Source organism: Cyrtonyx montezumae, unplaced genomic scaffold, assembly GCF_038088225.1.
Source record: "Cyrtonyx montezumae isolate F1298 unplaced genomic scaffold, pur_monq_1.0 scaffold_40, whole genome shotgun sequence".
In the NCBI taxonomy this organism is placed as follows: domain Eukaryota; kingdom Metazoa; phylum Chordata; class Aves; order Galliformes; family Odontophoridae; genus Cyrtonyx; species Cyrtonyx montezumae.
This window is the reverse complement of record NW_027072046.1, coordinates 137,522-159,081: the sequence shown is the minus strand read 5'-3', so window position 1 is coordinate 159,081 and position 21,560 is coordinate 137,522. Positions and strand designations below refer to the sequence as shown.

The 21,560-nt window shown below is 46.7% G+C and overlaps 1 protein-coding gene across 1 annotated transcript in view; it reads right to left on the bottom strand.

Moving 5' to 3' along the window:
* Positions 1-2,027: 2,027 nt before the first annotated feature.
* LOC136055330 (E3 SUMO-protein ligase RanBP2-like) overlaps positions 2,028-21,560 on the bottom strand; it is a 53,632-nt gene continuing 34,099 nt past the window's right edge. The window contains exons 2-5 of the mRNA XM_065747055.1: positions 12,133-13,679; positions 9,188-10,420; positions 6,883-6,949; positions 2,028-2,163 (exon numbers count right to left, since the gene is read on the bottom strand). Coding sequence (XP_065603127.1) covers positions 2,028-2,163; positions 6,883-6,949; positions 9,188-10,420; positions 12,133-13,679 — 2,983 coding nt within the window. The remainder of the gene's footprint in view (positions 2,164-6,882; positions 6,950-9,187; positions 10,421-12,132; positions 13,680-21,560) is intronic.

Here is a 21,560-nt window from a genome sequence, read left to right as displayed (position 1 = left end):
CCGGTAGATCCACTCCCTCCAGGAGGAGCTGCTACAGCTGCGAGCCACGCTCAGCAGTGGCAGCAGTTAGCACCAGGTGAGTGAGTAAACTCAGGTTACGTGTGAAGGAGAGCTGTCTGTTTTCACAGTAGAGCTGGCTTCCATCGTGCAACAGCTCGGGAACGTCTGCGAGCAGCAGCAGGACGCGAACAGAACGAGAACCAAACACAGCCCAAGGGCAGAAGGAGCACAACCTGAGCCGCAGGAACCGCTGGAGGAGGTGGGCTGACTGCCTGAAACTCACCACCAGGATGAGAAGAGTCACAGGGCCCAGGAAGTGTTAAAGACACTTGCAACTTTCCTTAAAATAAAACCAAATTAAAAAAAAAAATTAAAAAACCCCGAACAAATAAAAATATAAAAAAATATAAAAAAATAAAAAATAAAAGGAGCTCCTCTCATCTCATTTCTCACCACTGCCACCCCAGTGCTCCTTCCCAATTTCTGAGACCCCGTTCCGTTGTCCCGGTGCCCCACTCTCTCACCCCAAACCGCCCCGCTTTCTGTCCCAGCTCTCCCAATCCCCTGTTCCCGGAGCTCCCTTCTCCCACTGCACTGCTCCGCTCCCCCACCCCGGCTCTCCCCTTTCCGTCACCCCGGAGCTCTCTCCCCATCCCTATAACCCGATCCCCATTCCCAGCTCTCCCGCTGTGGCTCTCCCCATTCCCTATTCCCAGTGCTATCCTCTCACTCCAGATTCCTCCTTCTTCCTCTTCGCTGCCCCCCATCGCTCCTCTTCCCCACCTCGCCCTCAGTTCCCCCCTCTCCCACCCCAAACCTTCCCTCTTTCCATCCCGGCTCTCCCCATTCCCTATTCCCAGAGCTCGTTTCTGCCACATCCCGCTTTTCCCCTCTCCCCCACCCCAAATCTCCCCTCTGTCTGTCCCAGATCTCTTTCTTTCTGCCTTCCCAACTCCTATTTATTGCTACAGAAACTGCCATGGTCATAAAGAGCACAACAGCACTATTTCATAAAGATCAGCAACAAAATGGAATGGAATACGATTGGGAAGGTTCGCTGTTTACTGCCACACCACCACCATCTGCTTTTGGAGCTGTGGGCCGACATCATAGCCACAGCTGAGCAGCCAACCACAGCACTGGGAGAAGTTGCACCAGGACAGTGAGCAAACTCTGGCTATGTGGAGACAGGAGCTGGATTTTTGCAACGTGGAGCTGGCTTTGCTCAGAGAAGACATGGAACTTCCTCACATGGAAGTTGTTCTGTCACGGGACACATCCAACCGAACACGTGGTCTAAAGAGCGTGTGAGTTGATTCAATCGTAAGAAGTATGCTATCGAATTAAAAGAGCAGAACTTCATTACTTAAGATACGACTTCATTCCTTAAACATTTAATACTTAGAGCTTCATTAACATGAGTAGGGAATCTTAGAGTCATAGAAGCAGAGAACCATAGAATCGTATAATCATTGAATCATAGAATGGCCTGGCTGTAAAAGGACCGTCATGATCATCTAGTTTCAACCTCCCCGCCATGTGCAGGGCTGTCAACCACTAGGTCAAGCTGCCCAGCACCACTGCCTGGCCTTGAACACCTCCAGGGATGGGGCCCACACGACCTCCCTGTGCAACCTGTGAAAAACTTCCTCCTAATATCTAACCTAAATCTTCCCTGTCTCAGTTTAAAACCATTCCCCCTCATCCTATCACTATCTGCCCTCGTAAACAGGCGTTCCTCCTCCTGTTTATACACTCCTTTCAAGTACTGGAAGACCACAATGAGCTCTCCCCAGAGCCTTCTCTTCTCCAAGCTGAACAAGCCCGGTTCCCTCAACCTTTCCTCTCAGGAGAGGTGCTCCAGCCCTCTGATCATCTTCGTGGCCCTCCTCTGGACCCACTCCAAGAGCTCCACGTCCTTCCTGTGCTGGGGCCCCCAGGCCTGGATGCAGTACTGGAGATGGGGCCTCACAAGAGCTGAGTAGAGGGGGACAATCCCGTCCCTGTCCCTGCTGGCCACCCCTTTTCTAAGGCAGCCCAGAACACAGTTGGCCTTCAGGCGCGCACTGCCGGCTCATGTCCAGCTTCTCGTCCTCCAGGACCCCCAAGTCCTTCTCCTCCGGGCTGCTCTCCAGGAGATCTTCCCCCACTTTGTAGAAATACCTGGGGTTGTACCCTGCACTCGGCCTTATTGAACCTCATTAGGACCCACACAGTCCAGCTCCCTGCAGACCGTAGAGGGAGATAAGGTGCCTGTGGTGCACGTAAGGAGCATGTTGGGAAAAGCGGTTTGGGTCCTTCCGAACTCTGGAAAGGGCAAAGCCCTCCGTGGAACCGTTTTTGCGCAGGGACCTGGATCCACCTGGTGGCTGATGGAGGAAAATGGGGACATCCAGTGTGTACACCACGAGGGAATTCGATGCCGAGGGAGTGCAGTGTCAGACTCCATGTATATATACAGATAGATATGTTTGTATGCAATGCATGTTAATTACTGTTATGTTTCTAGATAGATAGAAGTTACCGTTCCTCCTCAGATGGTGCCATTGCTTTTGGTAGACCCATCTATTACCTCTGTCCCATCCTCCCCCCACCCCCCATCCCAGAGCACACAGCCATGGATGGTGCAGTTCTTTTTCCTCCCTCTCTCCCTTCTCTGTTTTCCCTCGTTTCCTCGTCACGTATAACACCATGACACACACAAAGGCTAACTAGTTGCTTTTCCACCTACCTCAAGCACTCACGTAAGAGAGGCGATACAGGTTTTAATAACATAGCCTTTATTGAGGATGCTGGAAAGATGTTACAAAGCAATTGGTTTTCCAGAACAGCAAAGGAAAGTTTGCTCGCTATGATGTAATTACATAAAATTGTCTAACTCTCTACTAGGAAATAAAGATTTGCATGCTCCGTAACACAGTACCACACAGAGTTCCTAAGGAACTGTATTTTTTGGTGCAAAAGGGAAAAATACAACCAATTTTCATGGACAGAAGTCAATAGGATAAAACAATCCCAAGCACACTGCAGTGAATTCTGACCATTTGAGAGCACAGTTCTTGAAGACACCTGAAGATACAGATCCTAGTAGGATCACATTGCATTTCTTTAAACCCACAGTGTAACAATAATACTGCCAGGTGATTGAAATACACATTTTCATTACTGCTCCAGAAGTCAGGGAAGCCTAGAAGCTAAATTTTAACCCTGGGCATTCACACTTGAAACCAAATTCTTCTTGCATCCTGCATAACTAAGGCCAATTTTGTTATCCCTTGGAAATACCTCGTACCTGAGTTTCTGCCCAAAAATAAGAAATAAAAAGAACTGCATCGATTTATTTAACGGAACACTGTTAAATATGGCCCAGCGGAATAAGGCACAAATAGTACGTAAAATGCAAAAGCAGGCACAAAAGTTAATGTGCCACTCTGAATGGAGTAAAGCAAAATTCAAGTAGTGCTGAGTATACTTATTTCTTGCAGTGGGAACTAGACTTCATACAGATATTTCACGCCAAGTGTGATGGACAAAGATTCAGCATGTAAGCACTCAGCAGCAGGTCATTCGTGCAGTGACTGTATTTAGAAATAGGATACTTTTCAAACCACCTTAAACAACGCTCTTCACTGGGACTACTTCACCTGAAATCTAAGCAGTGTTTTTTCCAGCAAATGAGGAACATTTGGTTTCTCACCCAAGCCACCTGAAAGTTTGTACGCACGCTTAATCTGCGCACCGATCCTCTCATTAACATCAATGGCACTGCTGTGCACCATGGCCCACTGGTGCTCTGCCGGGGTCAGAAACCTTTCAGGCGAGCTGACGTTTAATTGCGTCTCTAAGTGCGGTCTGCTCATCAGCAAATACGTACACAGGTACACGTGGAGAGAGTTTAGTAGTACATTTAGTAGTTGGGTAGGGATAGTGATAGGAGGATGGTTGGACTAGATGATCTTATAGGTCCTTTCCAACCTTATGAACTTATGCTGCACCGTCAATGCAGCCCTCAGTATTGCATGAGTTCATGTATGTGACAGTGGAGAACCTGAAGATAAAAGGTGTGCATCGTCACCTACTGTCTGATTACAGCCTCAGAGTCCCTCCCAAGCAATGTCTGTAACGTTTGCATAAGGAAAGGGGACAGCAGACCGAGCCTTTGCTTCCTTCCAACAGTTTCAGCTCATTGCTTCAGTCTGTTCTTCAGCTCTAGAGGAAAACTTCTCCTAGCAGCACTTTTTGCCGATAGCCTTCATATCGTACACTACAAATTCATTTCTAAAATGGCAGAGCAAGGAAACAAACAAAGCTTCAGTGGAAGGGATACTGAAGAAAATGAAGGTCGTATCAAACGTGCACAGGCAAAAAATTACAACTGCACTTTCTACATAGGCCTGAAATGACTTGCAGAAGGGTTCTATGCATTGTAGACTGTGACTGAAATACTCCGAGTTATGTCCCTATTTACAACGTTCTCTCTTAAGACAGATCAGTTTCAACAAACTCATCCCTTCAGAGTTGAATGCTGAAAAAATAAAGGACGAAAAAGGAGAAGAGTTCAGAAGACTGAACTGAAGGAAGGACGGAACAGAAAGCTGAAAGAAATGTAAATGAGAAAAGGGTGCAAGAAAAAGGACCGGGCACATTTTCTCAATGCTGCTCCCACAGCTGTTGTACCGTAACAGTTACAGCTATAGCAACATCTAGTATCGTAAAGATAACTGCTGATATTTCTGAAGGCATCGCACCTACCCGTTATCTTACTTGAGCATCAGCTTGGTGCTGCGAGTTGAACAAGCGGAACGGTTCACACACCATACCTTATTCAGAGCAGACACAACTAGAGGAAGAAAGAGAGAAAAAAAAAGGGTAAATCGTTGGCATCACAAAAACATAAGTTAAGCTCAGATGTTCCAGAGATGTGAAGAACAATCATTGGATTCTTTGAGACAGAGGGCATTTCTGATGGGAGAGGTGACAGTGCAGGAGAAAAAGAGCAGGTAAAGCAAGAAAGAGAACCACACAAGTCCCAATATGATTATAACAGATGAGGAAAGGCATAGAAAACACTGAAGAGGAAGACAATGTTTTGCAGACTACATCGGATTAGCTGTTCCAATTACAGGACACAACATATTGTTTCTTTGTGCTCTTAGTCTTGTTTAACAATTACACTAATCTGTAATTAAGTTACATTCCCTACAGGAAGCCAAACTAAAAGACCATTGGGGTCTTGGGGCAGAATGGCTTGAAGAATGGAGAGAGGAAAAGGACCTGGGGGTGTTGGTTGATGCTCGGCTCAACATGAGCCGGCAGTGTGCCCAGGTGGCCAAGAAGGCCAACAGCATCCTGGCCTGTATTAGAAATAGTGTAGCCAGCAGGAGCAGGGAGGTGATCATCCCCCTGTACTCAGCTCTGGTACGGCCGCACCTCGAGTACTGTGTTCAGTTTTGGGCCCCTCACTACAAGAAGGACATTGAGGCCCTGGAGCGTGTTCAGAGAAGGGCAACAAAACTGGTGAGGGGCCTGGAGCACAAGTCTTATGAGGAGCGGCTGAGGGAGCTGGGATTGTTCAGTCTGGAGAAGAGGAGGCTCAGAGGAGACCTTATTGCACTCTACCACTTCCTGAAGGGGGGTTGTGGTGAGGAGGGGGTAGGCCTCTTCTCCCTGATAAGTAATGACAGGACGAGAGGGAATGGCCACAAGTTGCGCCGGGGAAGATTGAGATGAGACCTGAGGAAACATTTTTTCTCTGAAAGAGTGGTCAGGCACTGGAATGGCCTGCCTAGGGAGGTGGGTGAGGCACCATCCCTAGTGCTGTTCAAGAAGCGTTTAGATGAGGTGCTAAAGGACTTAATTTAGTAGTTGGGTAGGGATAGTGATAGGAGGATGGTTGGACTAGATGATCTTGTAGGTCCTTTCCAACCTTATGAACCTATGAACCATAAGCATTGCAAGCTTCTCATCTTATAAGGCACACTAAGCTGAAATACAAAACCCAGATGTTTCAGCCTTACAAAGTTACATCAGGCTACTTCAAGGTGCACTAAGCTTTACTTAAGCTTCCAAGTTCTTTTACTTCCTCAAGAGCTATTTCTTCGCCAACTACAGATGTTAACTTTTCTTAGCCTCAGTTAATTGTGCTCCATCTTGACTGCTCTGTGATTCCTGAAGTCTCTGAAATCCAACTGCGAAGGCTTTCACAGAACTCCAGCTAGAATTCATTCCCAGAAAAAGATCACACAGTTGTATGGTCATTACTCAAGGTTCCCCTCCACATCGTCTTCCAAAGACGCTATCATGAATCGGTTTTAACCTCTCCAAGTTACCTGTACAAATCTGCACAACCAACACTGACTCCAGAAATGAAACAGTACAGTTTGCATCGCTTACTGATGTGCTTCCCCAGTACAAAGTCGTACTAAGATTCAGAACAGCAAGCCGTTTCCACACAGGCTGAGTAAGAAAATACGGAACAAAGCACAGAAGACAGAAAGCAAAGATAATTTTTTTTATTTTTTATATTTTATTTTTATAAAAAACCTGCTGTTAGTAGATACATTTATATTATTGTTCTTGTTAAGTTCTGACAGTTCCCTCTCCTCTGGTAAAGAGACAACTGGCTCCAAGTGGAGAGCACCACTGTGGACCACCTCATCATCACTGCCACCTTCAACTTCGTCAGCCTTACTGGCTGGCTGCACTCCAAAAACAGCTGCTCCTGCGTTCGCCCATTTGAAGATTTTACCTACAATTAAGAGATTTACATTTTAAACTCACCAAGAGGAAAGATGACACAAGCTTGCATCATTTAGCAATAAGCAGAAATCTGGTACACAGAGGTTCACTGTGGGATGCACAAATCCAGATGCTTATCTTTACCAGAGGCTCACGCTGAACTCATCTTTAGAGCCAAAAGCAAAGTCTCCAGAGTTCTTGGAAGCCACATCTGCAAATGACAAGCCTGAAGCATTCCCAAAGCCAAACAGCATCTGTTTACCTTCTGTCAAAGATGGAAACATCACACCTTTCTCTCCTTCCTCAAGGGAAACGTGTCATACAGCCGTAAGAAGAAACTGGAGAAGCTTTAAAAATGGCACGTGACTTCTCACAGTGACCGCTTTTTTTATTCTAGTCCAAAAAGCTGCTCAAGACTGAGCTTCAGTGTGCCACGCATCTCTATGATAGCTGTGACTCTGAACTCAGATCCACAGAACTCGAGTAAGTACTCAACACGGTATTTCACAGGAACCTCGTTACAGTATAAATCACACAGCAGAGATAAGCAGTGCTCGGGAGCAGTGTCATGTGAACAAACCAGAATTTGATGGATGGAAGTATTTTCATTCCCCTTCACGTCTTTACTAGATTGATACCCGTGCTTCCAATTCAGACGTACCTTGCCATTTCCTTGTTTCTTTCTCATCACTGGGTTACCATCTCTTAAGATTCTTAGCTGTTGGTTCACAGACTTCATCTGAAATACAGGAAACAAGCGGGAGTTCTCATCAGTTCTCCACACGCAGACACAAGTCCAAGTTTGTTAAGCCCTTCAGACTCACAAGCCTGGCCACGCACGCAAGACTTCCACATATGTTTGAAGAACTTTACACATCAGCAAGTAAGTTCCCAATTCTTATTTACGTACAGGTGCTTTATTACACTACTGACACTTGCTCTGCCTACATTTATGGCACGGCTTTCACCTTTTCAGAAAACAAGCATCTTGCCCTTTTTAGTTAAGAGTCCCACAGAGCAGATTTGGAAAGGGAGATGGAAGGTCGTTGGCCAAAAGGAAGATGACCGTTTTACCACTCTCAGTAATATCAGTGTCTGTTGGTTCTAGTCATACTAGCAACACCAGCTCCCCATTGCCCACGTCACAAAGCTGAATTATTACTGTGGTCGCTGGAAACACATTTGAAGCCTATGTATTTTCGAGCCATCCACCGGAAAAACAGTCACAGTTACAGAATGCTAGAACAGACAGAGTTACCAACCGTGCTAAGAAGGAACAAGTTCTAACCTGCATACCCAACTACATCCTACCCTACCGCCCTTGAAATTCACATCTCAGGCCAGGATCAGGTCAGTGTTTCTATAGTGGTACGAGGATTACTCATGTCCTTACACCAAACAAAACACTGATAGAGACAAGAGCCATAGAGGTATCACCCGCGGATGAAAAGTACAATCCAGGACTGAGAAAGGGAGTCACAGAATTAAAGCTGCCTGCAGCAGTGTGTGCTATTGAAGAGCTTTGAGCGTTTCACATTCCAGAAGGTATCAAACAGCAACTGAACAGAACTTATTTCAAGTTACTCCTGGGAAGCTTACGCTTTTTACTGACTAATCTCAACTTTTCGACATAACAGCAGTTACTGACATTCATTCTAGAAGAAATCTTTTAGTTCCATACTACCAAAGCAACGAAAATACCGCTCTCAGCTTTCTGAAATGTAACTAGCTTTCCCAGCAAGGAGAAATACCACTACTGATGTTATGACACAGCTTTTTCTCCTCCCTTCTTTAACACAAAGTCGCTAATTTGACACAAGCAGAATACGCACCTTTCACCTGGTGATACAGTCCTGTAATGGGAGGAAGCAGCGCATGAAGTCCTCTATCAGTAAAAGCCAGCCAACTAAGTCACTGCTTGTGCATCTGAAATTGCACAGACCACCCACCCTTCAAGACTTCAAGTAAATGTACCGAGCGTAGTTTCAGAATACCCATCCACCCTGTCCCAGGGATAATTCAAGCCTTAGCTTCAGCACGAATGCCGTTTTCATCATTCACCAGTCAGAGTGAAGGCCCTGCATGTATGATACCAGTTCAAGCTAAAAAACGTGCTTCAAGCACTCAACCCTGACATTTTAACCATCCCTTCTGTAAAGATCCCCAAGTCCTGCCTGCGATTCTCCATCTCACTCGAGAGTAACACTAGATCCTGCATCACGCAGGCTTGTATTTTTACGTGTAAGTAACTACCACTTAATATTCACTCAGGTTGGAACTCTGGAATTTGAATAACCACCTACACGCATTAGAACTGAAAGAAAATACATGATAAGGCAAAAAAAAAAAAAAAAAAAAACAAGAAAAAAAACCCTGCAGCTAGCTATTAGTAAGTGACAGACTAGTAAGGCGCACACTTGAATACGTTACGAGTTCAATTAACACTCACCTTTTTCCAGAATTTTGAATGAGAAGTTGGAGGGCCCATCCTGTGCTGAAGGGGCAGAGTTGGATGCCATGCTGCCTGAAGGTTTCCGAGGTGAGACAGAGCTTTTTGGGAGCTCAGCCACCCCCATTTCTTTCTGCTCTGCTTTCTGAAATGTCACGATACTGTCTCCGCTTTTTCCTGGAGGTTTAAAGCTGAATCCAAAGAGGGAACCGGTGCCTGAACTATTTCCAAACGTGAACGTCTCTGACTTTCCAGTATTGAAAATTCTCCTGACAGATTCAGATCTGAATACAAACTTTGGAGGAGAATCCACTGTCTTTGTTGGCCTGTCAGAGGTGCTCGATACACAAATTGGCCCTAAAGTTTTAAGAGACGCTCCACTCTGGTTCTGCTTGGCAGGAGAGCTGGATGGACTCGAGGCAGATTGTAAGCTGTCAGCTGCAGACTCTCCAATTGGAGACAGACTTATCCTCACGGGGCTACTTGCAAGAGGTAACGCGTATACACAGCTACTTGAACTTGCTTCTCCGCGCAACCCACACTTACTCCGTTCCAGAGCAGGGGCAGTACCTTCAGCATGCGGTTTTATCACCGAATCAGAAGGACCACTGGCACAAACAGAGTTTGTAGTTTCTTCTTTTGCTAGTTTGGTCCTGGCATCTGTCACAGACGTTCTGAGGTCTCTTAAGCCACGCTTTGTTTCTTCTGCTTTCTCTGTAAGCTGAGCTGTCCTGCCTGTATCAACAAGTTTAGGGGGTGTCCTCACTGGTACATCTAGCAGTAGCTGCTGACACTCTTCAAACTTCTGCTTGAACTCCTCAGCCTGCTCTGCTGTTCTGAACTTTGCTGCCAGCTGCCCCAGCTTTGCATTGCCATCAGAGAACTCACAGGCCATCCACATCCATGCTTTGCCTGAGCCCGACAGCACTTTCAAGTTCACTGTTGTTGTTCTCCAGTGATTTGCACAGACCTTTAGTACCTGCTCACGTTGCATCACTACTACTTTGACATTAACTCCATTTTCAAGGATCTTCAGGCTGCCCGCACCACGTTGTTTCCACTGGCTTCTGTCTGGATCAAACCTAAATAACTTTACTCTTTGGGAGTACGGCACTTTCTCAGCTTCCTCAGCATTTTGTCCCACGCTTTCTGAAAAAGAGATTCCTGAAGTATGTCTGTCACTGAAACTGAAGGTATTTCTAAGTTTCTGAGCTGTTGGTTCACAGACTTCATCTGAAATACAGGAAACAAGCGGGAGTTCTCATCAGTTCTCCACACGCAGACACAAGTCCAAGTTTGTTAAGCCCTTCAGACTCACAAGCCTGGCCACGCACGCAAGACTTCCACATATGTTTGAAGAACTTTACACATCAGCAAGTAAGTTCCCAATTCTTATTTACGTACAGGTGCTTTATTACACTACTGACACTTGCTCTGCCTACATTCATGGCACGGCTTTCACCTTTTCAGAAAACAAGCACCTTGCCCTTTTTAGTTAAGAGTCTCACAGAGCAGACTTGGAAAGGGAGATGGAAGGTCGTTGGCCAAAAGGAAGATGACCGTTTTACCACTCTCAGTAATATCAGTGTCTGTTGGTTCTAGTCATACTAGCAACACCAGCTCCCCATTGCCCACGTCACAAAGCTGAATTATTACTGTGGTCGCTGGAAACACATTTGAAGCCTATGTATTTTCGAGCCATCCACCGGAAAAACAGTCACAGTTACAGAATGCTAGAACAGACAGAGTTACCAACCGTGCTAAGAAGGAACAAGTTCTAACCTGCATACCCAACTACATCCTACCCTACCGCCCTTGAAATTCACATCTCAGGCCAGGATCAGGTCAGTGTTTCTATAGTGGTACGAGGATTACTCATGTCCTTACACCAAACAAAACACTGATAGAGACAAGAGCCATAGAGGTATCACCCACGGTGGAAAAGTACAATCCAGGACTGAGAAAGGGAGTCACAGAATTAAAGCTGCCTGCAGCAGTGTGTGCTATTGAAGAGCTTTGAGCGTTTCACATTCCAGAAGGTATCAAACAGCAACTGAACAGAACTTATTTCAAGTTACTCCTGGGAAGCTTACGCTTTTTACTGACTAATCTCAACTTTTCGACATAACAGCAGTTACTGACATTCATTCTAGAAGAAATCTTTTAGTTCCATACTACCAAAGCAACAAAAATACCGCTCTCAGCTTTCTGAAATGTAACTAGCTTTCCCAGCAAGGAGAAATACCACTACTGATGTTATGACACAGCTTTTTCTCCTCCCTTCTTTAACACAAAGTCGCTAATTTGACACAAGCAGAATACGCACCTTTCACCTGGTGATACAGTCCTGTAATGGGAGGAAGCAGCGCATGAAGTCCTCTATCAGTAAAAGCCAGCCAACTAAGTCACTGCTTGTGCATCTGAAATTGCACAGACCACCCACCCTTCAAGACTTCAAGTAAATGTACCGAGCGTAGTTTCAGAATACCCATCCACCCTGTCCCAGGGATAATTCAAGCCTTAGCTTCAGCACGAATGCCGTTTTCATCATTCACCAGTCAGAGTGAAGGCCCTGCATGTATGATACCAGTTCAAGCTAAAAAACGTGCTTCAAGCACTCAACCCTGACATTTTAACCATCCCTTCTGTAAAGATCCCCAAGTCCTGCCTGCGATTCTCCATCTCACTCGAGAGTAACACTAGATCCTGCATCACGCAGGCTTGTATTTTTACGTGTAAGTAACTACCACTTAATATTCACTCAGGTTGGAACTCTGGAATTTGAATAACCACCTACACGCATTAGAACTGAAAGAAAATACACGATAAGGAAAAAAAAAAAAAAAAAAAAAACCCAAGAAGAAAAACCCTGCAGCTAGCTATTAGTAAGTGACAGACTAGTAAGGCGCACACTTGAATACGTTACGAGTTCAATTAACACTCACCTTTTTCCAGAATTTTGAATGAGAAGTTGGAGGGCCCATCCTGTGCTGAAGGGGCAGAGTTGGATGCCATGCTGCCTGAAGGTTTCCGAGGTGAGACAGAGCTTTTTGGGAGCTCAGCCACCCCCATTTCTTTCTGCTCTGCTTTCTGAAATGTCACGATACTGTCTCCGCTTTTTCCTGGAGGTTTAAAGCTGAATCCAAAGAGGGAACCGGTGCCTGAACTATTTCCAAACGTGAACGTCTCTGACTTTCCAGTATTGAAAATTCTCCTGACAGATTCAGATCTGAATACAAACTTTGGAGGAGAATCCACTGTCTGTGTTGGCCTGTCAGAGGTGCTCGATACACAAATTGGTCCTAAAGTTTTAAGAGACGCTCCACTCTGGTTCTGCTTGGCAGGAGAGCTGGATGGACTCGAGGCAGATTGTAAGCTGTCAGCTGCAGACTCTCCAATTGGAGACAGACTTATCCTCACGGGGCTACTTGCAAGAGGTAACGCGTATACACAGCTACTTGAACTTGCTTCTCCGCGCAACCCACACTTACTCCGTTCCAGAGCAGGGGCAGTACCTTCAGCATGCGGTTTTATCACCGAATCAGAAGGACCACTGGCACAAACAGAGTTTGTAGTTTCTTCTTTTGCTAGTTTGGTCCTGGCATCTGTCACAGACGTTCTGAGGTCTCTTAAGCCACGCTTTGTTTCTTCTGCTTTCTCTGTAAGCTGAGCTGTCCTGCCTGTATCAACAAGTTTAGGGGGTGTCCTCACTGGTACATCTAGCAGTAGCTGCTGACACTCTTCAAACTTCTGCTTGAACTCCTCAGCCTGCTCTGCTGTTCTGAACTTTGCTGCCAGCTGCCCCAGCTTTGCATTGCCATCAGAGAACTCACAGGCCATCCACATCCATGCTTTGCCTGAGCCCGACAGCACTTTCAAGTTCACTGTTGTTGTTCTCCAGTGATTTGCACAGACCTTTAGTACCTGCTCACGTTGCATCACTACTACTTTGACATTAACTCCATTTTCAAGGATCTTCAGGCTGCCCGCACCACGTTGTTTCCACTGGCTTCTGTCTGGATCAAACCTAAATAACTTTACTCTTTGGGAGTACGGCACTTTCTCAGCTTCCTCTCCCGTAAATGGTTCTGCTTTCTCAGGCACCAGAACTATCCGTTCCAAATGGATATCATTACTGTCCTCAGCCTCAGACGCATCATCATCCTTCTTACCAAGATCAGCAGAGGTGCTTGCTTTGCCATCAGCTTTAGAAACCTTCCAGGAAAACCGCTGTTCACCTGCGCCTGAGAAGCCTTCAGAGTTAGGGTCTTTTTTGCCAATCCAAAAGCCTTTTGCAGGAGTACTTTTGGCAAGGTCCGCAAAAGTAAAAGTACTGGCACTATTTCGGCCAAAACTAAACTCAGCCTTGTCTTCCTCTGCTGTTTCTTGAGATTCTTCAACCTTGTCAGGGAGCGGCACCACAAGATCAAAATGAGGTCCATCATCATCCTCACTTTTACCATGGGTGCTTCCTGCCTCTGTTTCATGACTTCTATAGGCCAAATCAGAATTGGAAGTCAAAAAGAACGGTGGCTTGCTTGGTTCTTGGAAGTTAAACGGATTGATCTTTTCAAAAGCGTTTATATGTTGCTGAAGTGCAAGTCCATTCTTACCACAGAGAGATGCCTAAAGACAAAACACAATGACATTGTTGTGGAAAAGGAGAAAAAGGTCTTTAGGGTGCTAAAGCTCATATAACGTTTTTTCTTAATAACAGGGTGTACATCAACATTAGATTTCAACTCCAATCAGTTTCAACTAAAATCATACGTTCAAATCGTAAACGGTATCTGAAAACAGAGACTGATGTTGAAGATGAATGGAATCCTTACCAAAATAAATAATTAAATCAAAGTTTCCTATACTATTTTGGAGAAAACCTACAGCAGCATCCAGCTACTGCAACAACCTGTTTCCTTTCCTTTCCGGTTTCCTTTCCTTTCCGGTTTCCTCTCATTATTTGTATGTTTTCCTTTCCGGTTTCCTCTCATTTCCGGTTTCCTCTCCTTTCTGGTTTCCTCACATTATTTCTTTCCTTTCATTTCCGGTTTTGCTTCCATTTACTGTTTCCTTTCATTCCCTTTTCCCATTCATTTATGGTTTCGATTCATTTCCTGTTTGCTTTTATATTTTTCCTTTCATTTCCTGTTACCTATATTTCCAGATTCCTTTCATTTTTTGAAAGATTTGATTTCCTCCTTGCTAACATTTCCTGCTTCCTTATAATTATTTCCGTTTTTCTTTCATTGTTTTTGTTTCCTCTCGCGTTTCCTCTCTGTTTCCTCTCGCGTTTCCTCTCTGTTTCCTCTGTTTCCTCTCTGTTTCCTCTCTGTTTCCTCTCTGTTTCCTCTCGCGTTTCCTCTCGCGTTTCCTCTCGCGTATCCTATATGTTTCCTCTCGCGTTTCCTCTCTGTTTCCTCTCGCGTTTCCTCTCTGTTTCCTCTCGCGATTCCTCTCTGTTTCCTCTCATGTTTCCTCTCTGTTTCCTCTCGCGTTTCCTCTCTGTTTCCTCTCTGTTTCCTCTCGCGTTTCCTCTCTGTTTCCTCTCTGTTTCCTCTCTGTTTCCTCTCGCGTTTCCTCTCTGTTTCCTCTCGCGTTTCCTCTCTGTTTCCTCTCTGTTTCCTCTCGCGTTTCCTCTCTGTTTCCTCTCTGTTTCCTCTCGCGTTTCCTCTCTGTTTCCTCTCGCGTTTCCTCTCTGTTTCCTCTCGCGTTTCCTCTCACGTTTCCTCTCTGTTTCCTCTCGCGTTTCCTCTCTGTTTCCTCTCTGTTTCCTCTCGCGTTTCCTCTCTGTTTCCTCTCGCGTTTCCTCTCTGTTTCCTCTCACGTTTCCTCTCGCGTTTCCTCTCTGTTTCCTCTCGCGTTTCCTCTCGCGTTTACTCTCTGTTTCCTCTCGCGTTTCCTCTCTGTTTCCTCTCGCGTTTCCTCTCTGTTTCCTCTCTGTTTCCTCTCGCGTTTCCTCTCTGTTTCCTCTCGCGTTTCCTCTCGCGTTTCCTCTCGCGTTTCCTCTCTGTTTCCTCTCGCGTTTCCTCACTTTTTCCTCTCGCGTTTCCTCTCTGTTTCCTCTCGCGTTTCCTCTCCCGTTTCCTCTCTGTTTCCTCTCGCGTTTCCTCTCTGCTTACTCTCTGTTTCCTCTCGCGTTTCCTCTCTGTTTCCTCTCGCGTTTCCTCTCTGTTTCCTCTCGCGTTTCCTCTCTGTTTCCTCTCGCGTTTCCTCTCTGTTTCCTCTCGCGTTTCCTCTCTGTTTCCTCTCTGTTTCCTCTCGCGTTTCCTCTCTGTTTCCTTTCGCGTTTCCTCTCTGTTTCCTTTCGCGTTTCCTCTCTGTTTCCTCTCACGTTTCCTCTCGCGTTTCCTCTCTGTTTCCTCTCGCGTTTCCTCTCTGTTTCCTCTCTGTTTCCTCTCTGTTTCCTCTCGCGTTTCCTCTCTGCTTCCTCTCTGTTTCCTCTCACGTTTCCTCTGTTTCCTCTCGCGTTTCCTCTCTGCCTCCTCTCTGCTTCCGCTTGCATTTCCTCTCTGTTTCCTCTCGCGTTTCCTCTCTGTTTCCTTTCGCGTTTCCTCTCTGTTTCCTTTCGCGTTTCCTCTCTGTTTCCTCTCTGTTTCCTCTCGCGTTTCCTCTCTGTTTCCTCTCGCGTTTCCTCTCTGTTTCCTCTCTGTTTCCTCTCTGTTTCCTCTCGCGTTTCCTCTCTGCTTCCTCTCTGTTTCCTCTCACGTTTCCTCTCTGTTTCCTCTCGCGTTTCCTCTCTGCCTCCTCTCTGCTTCCGCTTGCGTTTCCTCTCTGTTTCCTCTCGCGTTTCCTCGCTGTTTCCTCTCACGTTTCCTCGCTGTTTCCTCTCACGTTTCCTCTCGCGTTTCCTCTCTGTTTCCTTTTGCGTTTCCTCTCGCCTTTCCTCTCTGTTTCCTCTCACGTTTCCTCTCTGTTCTCTCTCGCGTTTCCTCTCTGTTTCCTCTCAGTTTCCTCTCGCGTTTCCTCTCGGTTTCCTCTCGATTTCCTCTCGGTTTCCTCTCTGTTTCCTCTCGCGTTTCCTCTTTGTTTCCTCTCTGTTTCCTCTCTGTTTCCTCTCGCGTTTCCTCTCTGTTTCCTCTCGCGTTTCCTCTCTGTTTCCTCTCTGTTTCCTCTCGCGTTTCCTCTATGTTTCCTCTCTGTTTCCTCTCGCGTTTATTCTCTGTTTCCTCTCGCGTTTCCTCTCCTTTCCTCTCGCGTTTCCTCTCTGTTTCCTCTCGCGTTTCCTCTCTGTTTCCTCTCGCGTTTCCTCTCTGTTTCCTCTCGCGTTTCCTCTCTGTTTCCTCTCGCGTTTCCTCTCTGTTTCCTCTCGCGTTTCCTCTCTGTTTCCTTTCGCGTTTCCTCTCTGTTTCCTTTCGCGTTTCCTCTCGTGTTTCCACTCTGTTTCCTCTCGCGTTTCCTATCTGTTTCCTCTCGCGTTTCCTCTCTGTTTCCTCTCTGTTTCCTCTCGCGTTTCCTCTCTGTTTCCTCTCGCGTTTCCTCTCTCTTTCCTCTCTGTTTCCTCTCGCCTTTCCTCTCTGTTTCCTCTCTGTTTCCTCTTTATTTCCTCTCGCATTTCCTCTCTGTTTCCTCTCGCGTTTCCTCTCTGTTTCCTCTCACGTTTCCTCTCTGTTTCCTCTCACGTTTCCTCTCTTTTTCCTCTCTGTATCATCTCTGTTTCCTCTCACGTTTCCTCTCTGTTTCCTCTCTGTTTCCTCTCTGTTCCCTCTCGCGTTTCTTCTGTTTCCTCTCTGTTTCCTCTCGCGTTTCCTCTCTGTTTCCTCTCGCGTTTCCTCTCTGTTTCCTCTCTGTTTCCTCTCTGTTTCCTCTCTCGTTTTTTCTCTGTTTCCTCTCTCTGTTTCCTCTCGCATTTCCTCTCTGTTTCCTCTCTGTTTCCTCTCTGTTTCCTCTCGCGTTTCCTCTCTGTTTCCTCTTTGTTTCGTCTCTGTTTCCTCTCTGTTTCCTCTCTGTTTCCTCTCGGGTTTCCTCTCTGTTTCCTCTCTGTTTCCTCTCGCGTTTCCTCTCTTTCCTCTCTGTTTCCTCTCTGTTTCCTCTCGCGTTTCCTCTCTGTTACCTCTCGCGTTTCCTCTCGCGTTTCCTCTCGCGTTTCCTCTCTGTTTCCTCTCGCGTTTCCTCTCTGTTTCCTCTCGCGTTTCCTCTCTGTTTCCTCTCGCGTTTCGTCTCGCATTACCTCTCTGTTTCCTCTCTGTTTCCTCTCGCGTTTCCTCTCTGTTTCCTCTCTGTTTCCTCTCTGTTTCCTCTCTGTTTCCTCTCGCGTTTCCTCTCTATTTCCTCTCGCGTTTCCTCTCTGTTTCCTCTCGCGTTTCCTCTCTGTTTCCTCTTGCGTTTCCTCTCGCGTTTCCTCTCGGTTTCCTCTCGTGTTTCCTCTCGGTTTCCTCTCGCGTTTCCTCTCTGTTTCCTCTCGCGTTTCCTCTTGCGTTTCCTCTCTGTTTCCTCTCGCGTTAACTCTCTGTTTCCTCTCGCTTTTCCTCTCTGTTTCCTCTCGCGTTTCCTCTCGCTTTTCCTCTCGCTTTTCCTCTTTTTTTCCTCTCTGTTTCCTCTCGCGTTTCCTCTCTGTTTCCTTTCGCGTTTCATCTCTGTTTCCTCTCGCGTTTCCTCTCTGTTTCCTCTCGCGTTTCCTCTCGCGTTTCCTCTCGGTTTCCTCTCGTGTTTCCTCTCGGTTTCTTCTCGGTTTTATCTCGCGTTTCCTCTCTGTTTCCTCTCTCTTTCCTCTCGCGTTTCCTCTCTGTTTCCTCTCGCGTTTCCTCTCTGTTTCCTCTCGCGTTTCCTCTCTGTTTCCTCTCGCGTTTCCTCTCGCTTTTCCTCTCTGTTTCCTCTCGCGTTTCCTCTCTGTTTCCTCTTTGTTTCCTCTCTGTTTCCTCTCTGTTTCCTCTCTGTTTTCTTCTCGGGTTTCCTCTCTGTTTCCTCTCTGTTTCCTCTCGCGATTCCTCTCTTTCCTCTCTGTTTCCTCTCTGTTTCCTCTCGCGTTTCCTCTCTGTTTCCTTTCGCGTTTCCTCTCGCGTTTCCTCTCGCGTTTCCTCTCTGTTTCCTCTCTGTTTCGTCTCTGTTTCCTCTCGCATTTCCTCTCTGTTTCCGCTCGCGTTTCCTCTCTGTTTCCTCTCGCGTTTCCTCTCTTTTTCCTCTCGCGTTTCCTCTCGCGTTTACTCTCTGTTTCCTCTCGCGTTTCCTCTCTGTTTCCTCTCTGTTTCCTCTCTGTTTCCTCTCGCGTTTCCTCTCTGTTTCCTCTCGCGTTTCCTCTCTGTTTCCTCTCTGTTTCCTCTCGCCTTTCCTCTCTGTTTCCTCTCTGTTTCCTCTTTATTTCCTCTCGCATTTCCTCTCTGTTTCCTCTCGCGTTTCCTCTCTGTTTCCTCTCACGTTTCCTCTCTGTTTCCTCTCACGTTTCCTCTCTTTTTCCTCTCTGTATCATCTCTGTTTCCTCTCACGTTTCCTCTCTGTTTCCTCTCTGTTTCCTCTCTGTTCCCTCTCGCGTTTCTTCTGTTTCCTCTCTGTTTCCTCTCGCGTTTCCTCTCTGTTTCCTCTCGCGTTTCCTCTCTGTTTCCTCTCGCGTTTCCTCTCTGTTTCCTCTCTGTTTCCTCTCTGTTTCCTCTCTGTTTCCTCTCTGTTTCCTCTCTCGTTTTTTCTCTGTTTCCTCTCTCTGTTTCCTCTCGCATTTCCTCTCTGTTTCCTCTCTGTTTCCTCTCTGTTTCCTCTCTGTTTCCTCTCGCGTTTCCTCTCTGTTTCCTCTTTGTTTCATCTCTGTTTCCTCTCTGTTTCCTCTCTGTTTCCTCTCGGGTTTCCTCTCTGTTTCCTCTCTGTTTCCTCTCGCGTTTCCTCTCTTTCCTCTCTGTTTCCTCTCTGTTTCCTCTCGCGTTTCCTCTCTGTTACCTCTCGCGTTTCCTCTCGCGTTTCCTCTCGCGTTTCCTCTCGCGTTTCCTCTCTGTTTCCTCTCGCGTTTCCTCTCTGTTTCCTCTCGCGTTTCCTCTCTGTTTCCTCTCGCGTTTCGTCTCGCATTACCTCTCTGTTTCCTCTCTGTTTCCTCTCTGTTTCCTCTCTGTTTCCTCTCTGTTTCCTCTCTGTTTCCTCTCTGTTTCCTCTCTGTTTCCTCTCTGTTTCCTCTCGCGTTTCCTCTCTATTTCCTCTCGCGTTTCCTCTCTGTTTCCTCTCGCGTTTCCTCTCTGTTTCCTCTTGCGTTTCCTCTCGGTTTCCTCTCGTGTTTCCTCTCGGTTTCCTCTCGCGTTTCCTCTCTGTTTCCTCTCGCGTTTCCTCTCTGTTTCCTCTCGCGTTTCCTCTTGCGTTTCCTCTCTGTTTCCTCTCGCTTTTCCTCTCTGTTTCCTCTCGCGTTTCCTCTCGCTTTTCCTCTCGCTTTTCCTCTTTTTTTCCTCTCTGTTTCCTCTCGCGTTTCCTCTCTGTTTCCTTTCGCGTTTCATCTCTGTTTCCTCTCGCGTTTCCTCTCTGTTTCCTCTCGCGTTTCCTCTCGCGTTTCCTCTCGGTTTCCTCTCGTGTTTCCTCTCGGTTTCTTCTCGGTTTTATCTCGCGTTTCCTCTCTGTTTCCTCTCTCTTTCCTCTCGTGTTTCCTCTCTGTTTCCTCTCGCGTTTCCTCTCTGTTTCCTCTCGCGTTTCCTCTCTGTTTCCTCTCGCGTTTCCTCTCGCTTTTCCTCTCTGTTTCCTCTCGCGTTTCCTCTCTGTTTCCTCTTTGTTTCCTCTCTGTTTCCTCTCTGTTTCCTCTCTGTTTTCTTCTCGGGTTTCCTCTCTGTTTCCTCTCACGATTCCTCTCTTTCCTCTCTGTTTCCTCTCTGTTTCCTCTCGCGTTTCCTCTCTGTTTCCTTTCGCGTTTCCTCTCGCGTTTCCTCTCGCGTTTCCTCTCTGTTTCCTCTCTGTTTCGTCTCTGTTTCCTCTCGCATTTCCTCTCTGTTTCCGCTCGCGTTTCCTCTCTGTTTCCTCTCGCGTTTCCTCTCTTTTTCCTCTCGCGTTTCCTCTCGCGTTTACTCTCTGTTTCCTCTCGCGTTTCCTCTCTGTTTCCTCTCTGTTTCCTCTCTGTTTCCTCTCGCGTTTCCTCTCTGTTTCCTCTCGCGTTTCCTCTCTGTTTCCTCTCTGTTTCCTCTCGCCTTTCCTCTCTGTTTCCTCTCTGTTTCCTCTCTGTTTCCTCTCGCATTTCCTCTCTGTTTCCTCTCGCGTTTCCTCTCTGTTTCCTCTCACGTTTCCTCTCTGTTTCCTCTCTGTTTCCTCTCTGTTCCCTCTCGCTTTTCTTCTGTTTCCTCTCTGTTTCCTATCGCGTTTCCTCTCGGTTTCCTCTCGCGTTTCCTCTCGGTTTCCTCTCTGTTTCCTTTCTGTTTCCTCTCTGTTTCCTCTCTGTTTCCTCTCGCGTTTCCTCTGTTTCCTCTCGCGTTTCCTCTGTTTCCTCTCGCGTTTCCTCTCTGTTTCCTCTCTGTTTCCTCTCGTGTTTCCTCTCTGTTTCCTCTCGCGTTTCCTCTGTTTCCTCTCGCGTTTCCTCACGCGTTTCCTCTCGCTTTTCCTCTCTCGTTTCCTCTCTGTTTCCTCTCGCGTTTCCTCTCTGTTTCCTCTCTGTTTCCTCTCGCGTTTCCTCTCTGTTTCTTCTCGCGTTTCCTCTCTGTTTCCTCTCTGTTTCCTCTCGCCTTTCCCTCTGTTTCCTCTCGCGTTTCCTCTTTGTTTCCTCTCGCGTTTCCTCTCTGTTTCCTCTCTGTTTCCTCTCTGTTTCCTCTCGCGTTTCCTCTCTGTTTCCTCTCGCGTTTCCTCTCTGTTTCCTCTCTGTTTCCTCTCTGTTTCCTCTCTGTTTCCTCTCTGTTTCCTCTCTCGTTTTTTCTCTGTTTCCTCTCTCTGTTTCCTCTCGCATTTCCTCTCTGTTTCCTCTCTGTTTCCTCTCTGTTTCCTCTCGCGTTTCCTCTCTGTTTCCTCTTTGTTTCGTCTCTGTTTCCTCTCTGTTTCCTCTCTGTTTCCTCTCGGGTTTCCTCTCTGTTTCCTCTCTGTTTCCTCTCGCGTTTCCTCTCTTTCCTCTCTGTTTCCTCTCTGTTTCCTCTCGCGTTTACTCTATGTTACCTCTCGCGTTTCCTCTCGCGTTTCCTCTCAGTTTCCTCTCTGTTTCGTCTCTGTTTCCTCTCGCGTTTCCTCTCTGTTTCCGCTCGCGTTTCCTCTCGGTTTCCTCTCGCGTTTCCTCTCTGTTTCCTCTCGCGTTTCCTCTCGCGTTTACTCTCTGTTTCCTCTCGCGTTTCCTCTCTGTTTCCTCTCTGTTTCCTCTCGCGTTTCCTCTCTGTTTCCTCTCGCGTTTCCTCTCTGTTTCCTCTCTGTTTCCTCTCGCGTTTCCTCTCTGTTTCCTCTCTGTTTCCTCTCTGTTCCCTCTCGCGTTTCTTCTGTTTCCTCTCTGTTTCCTATCGCGTTTCCT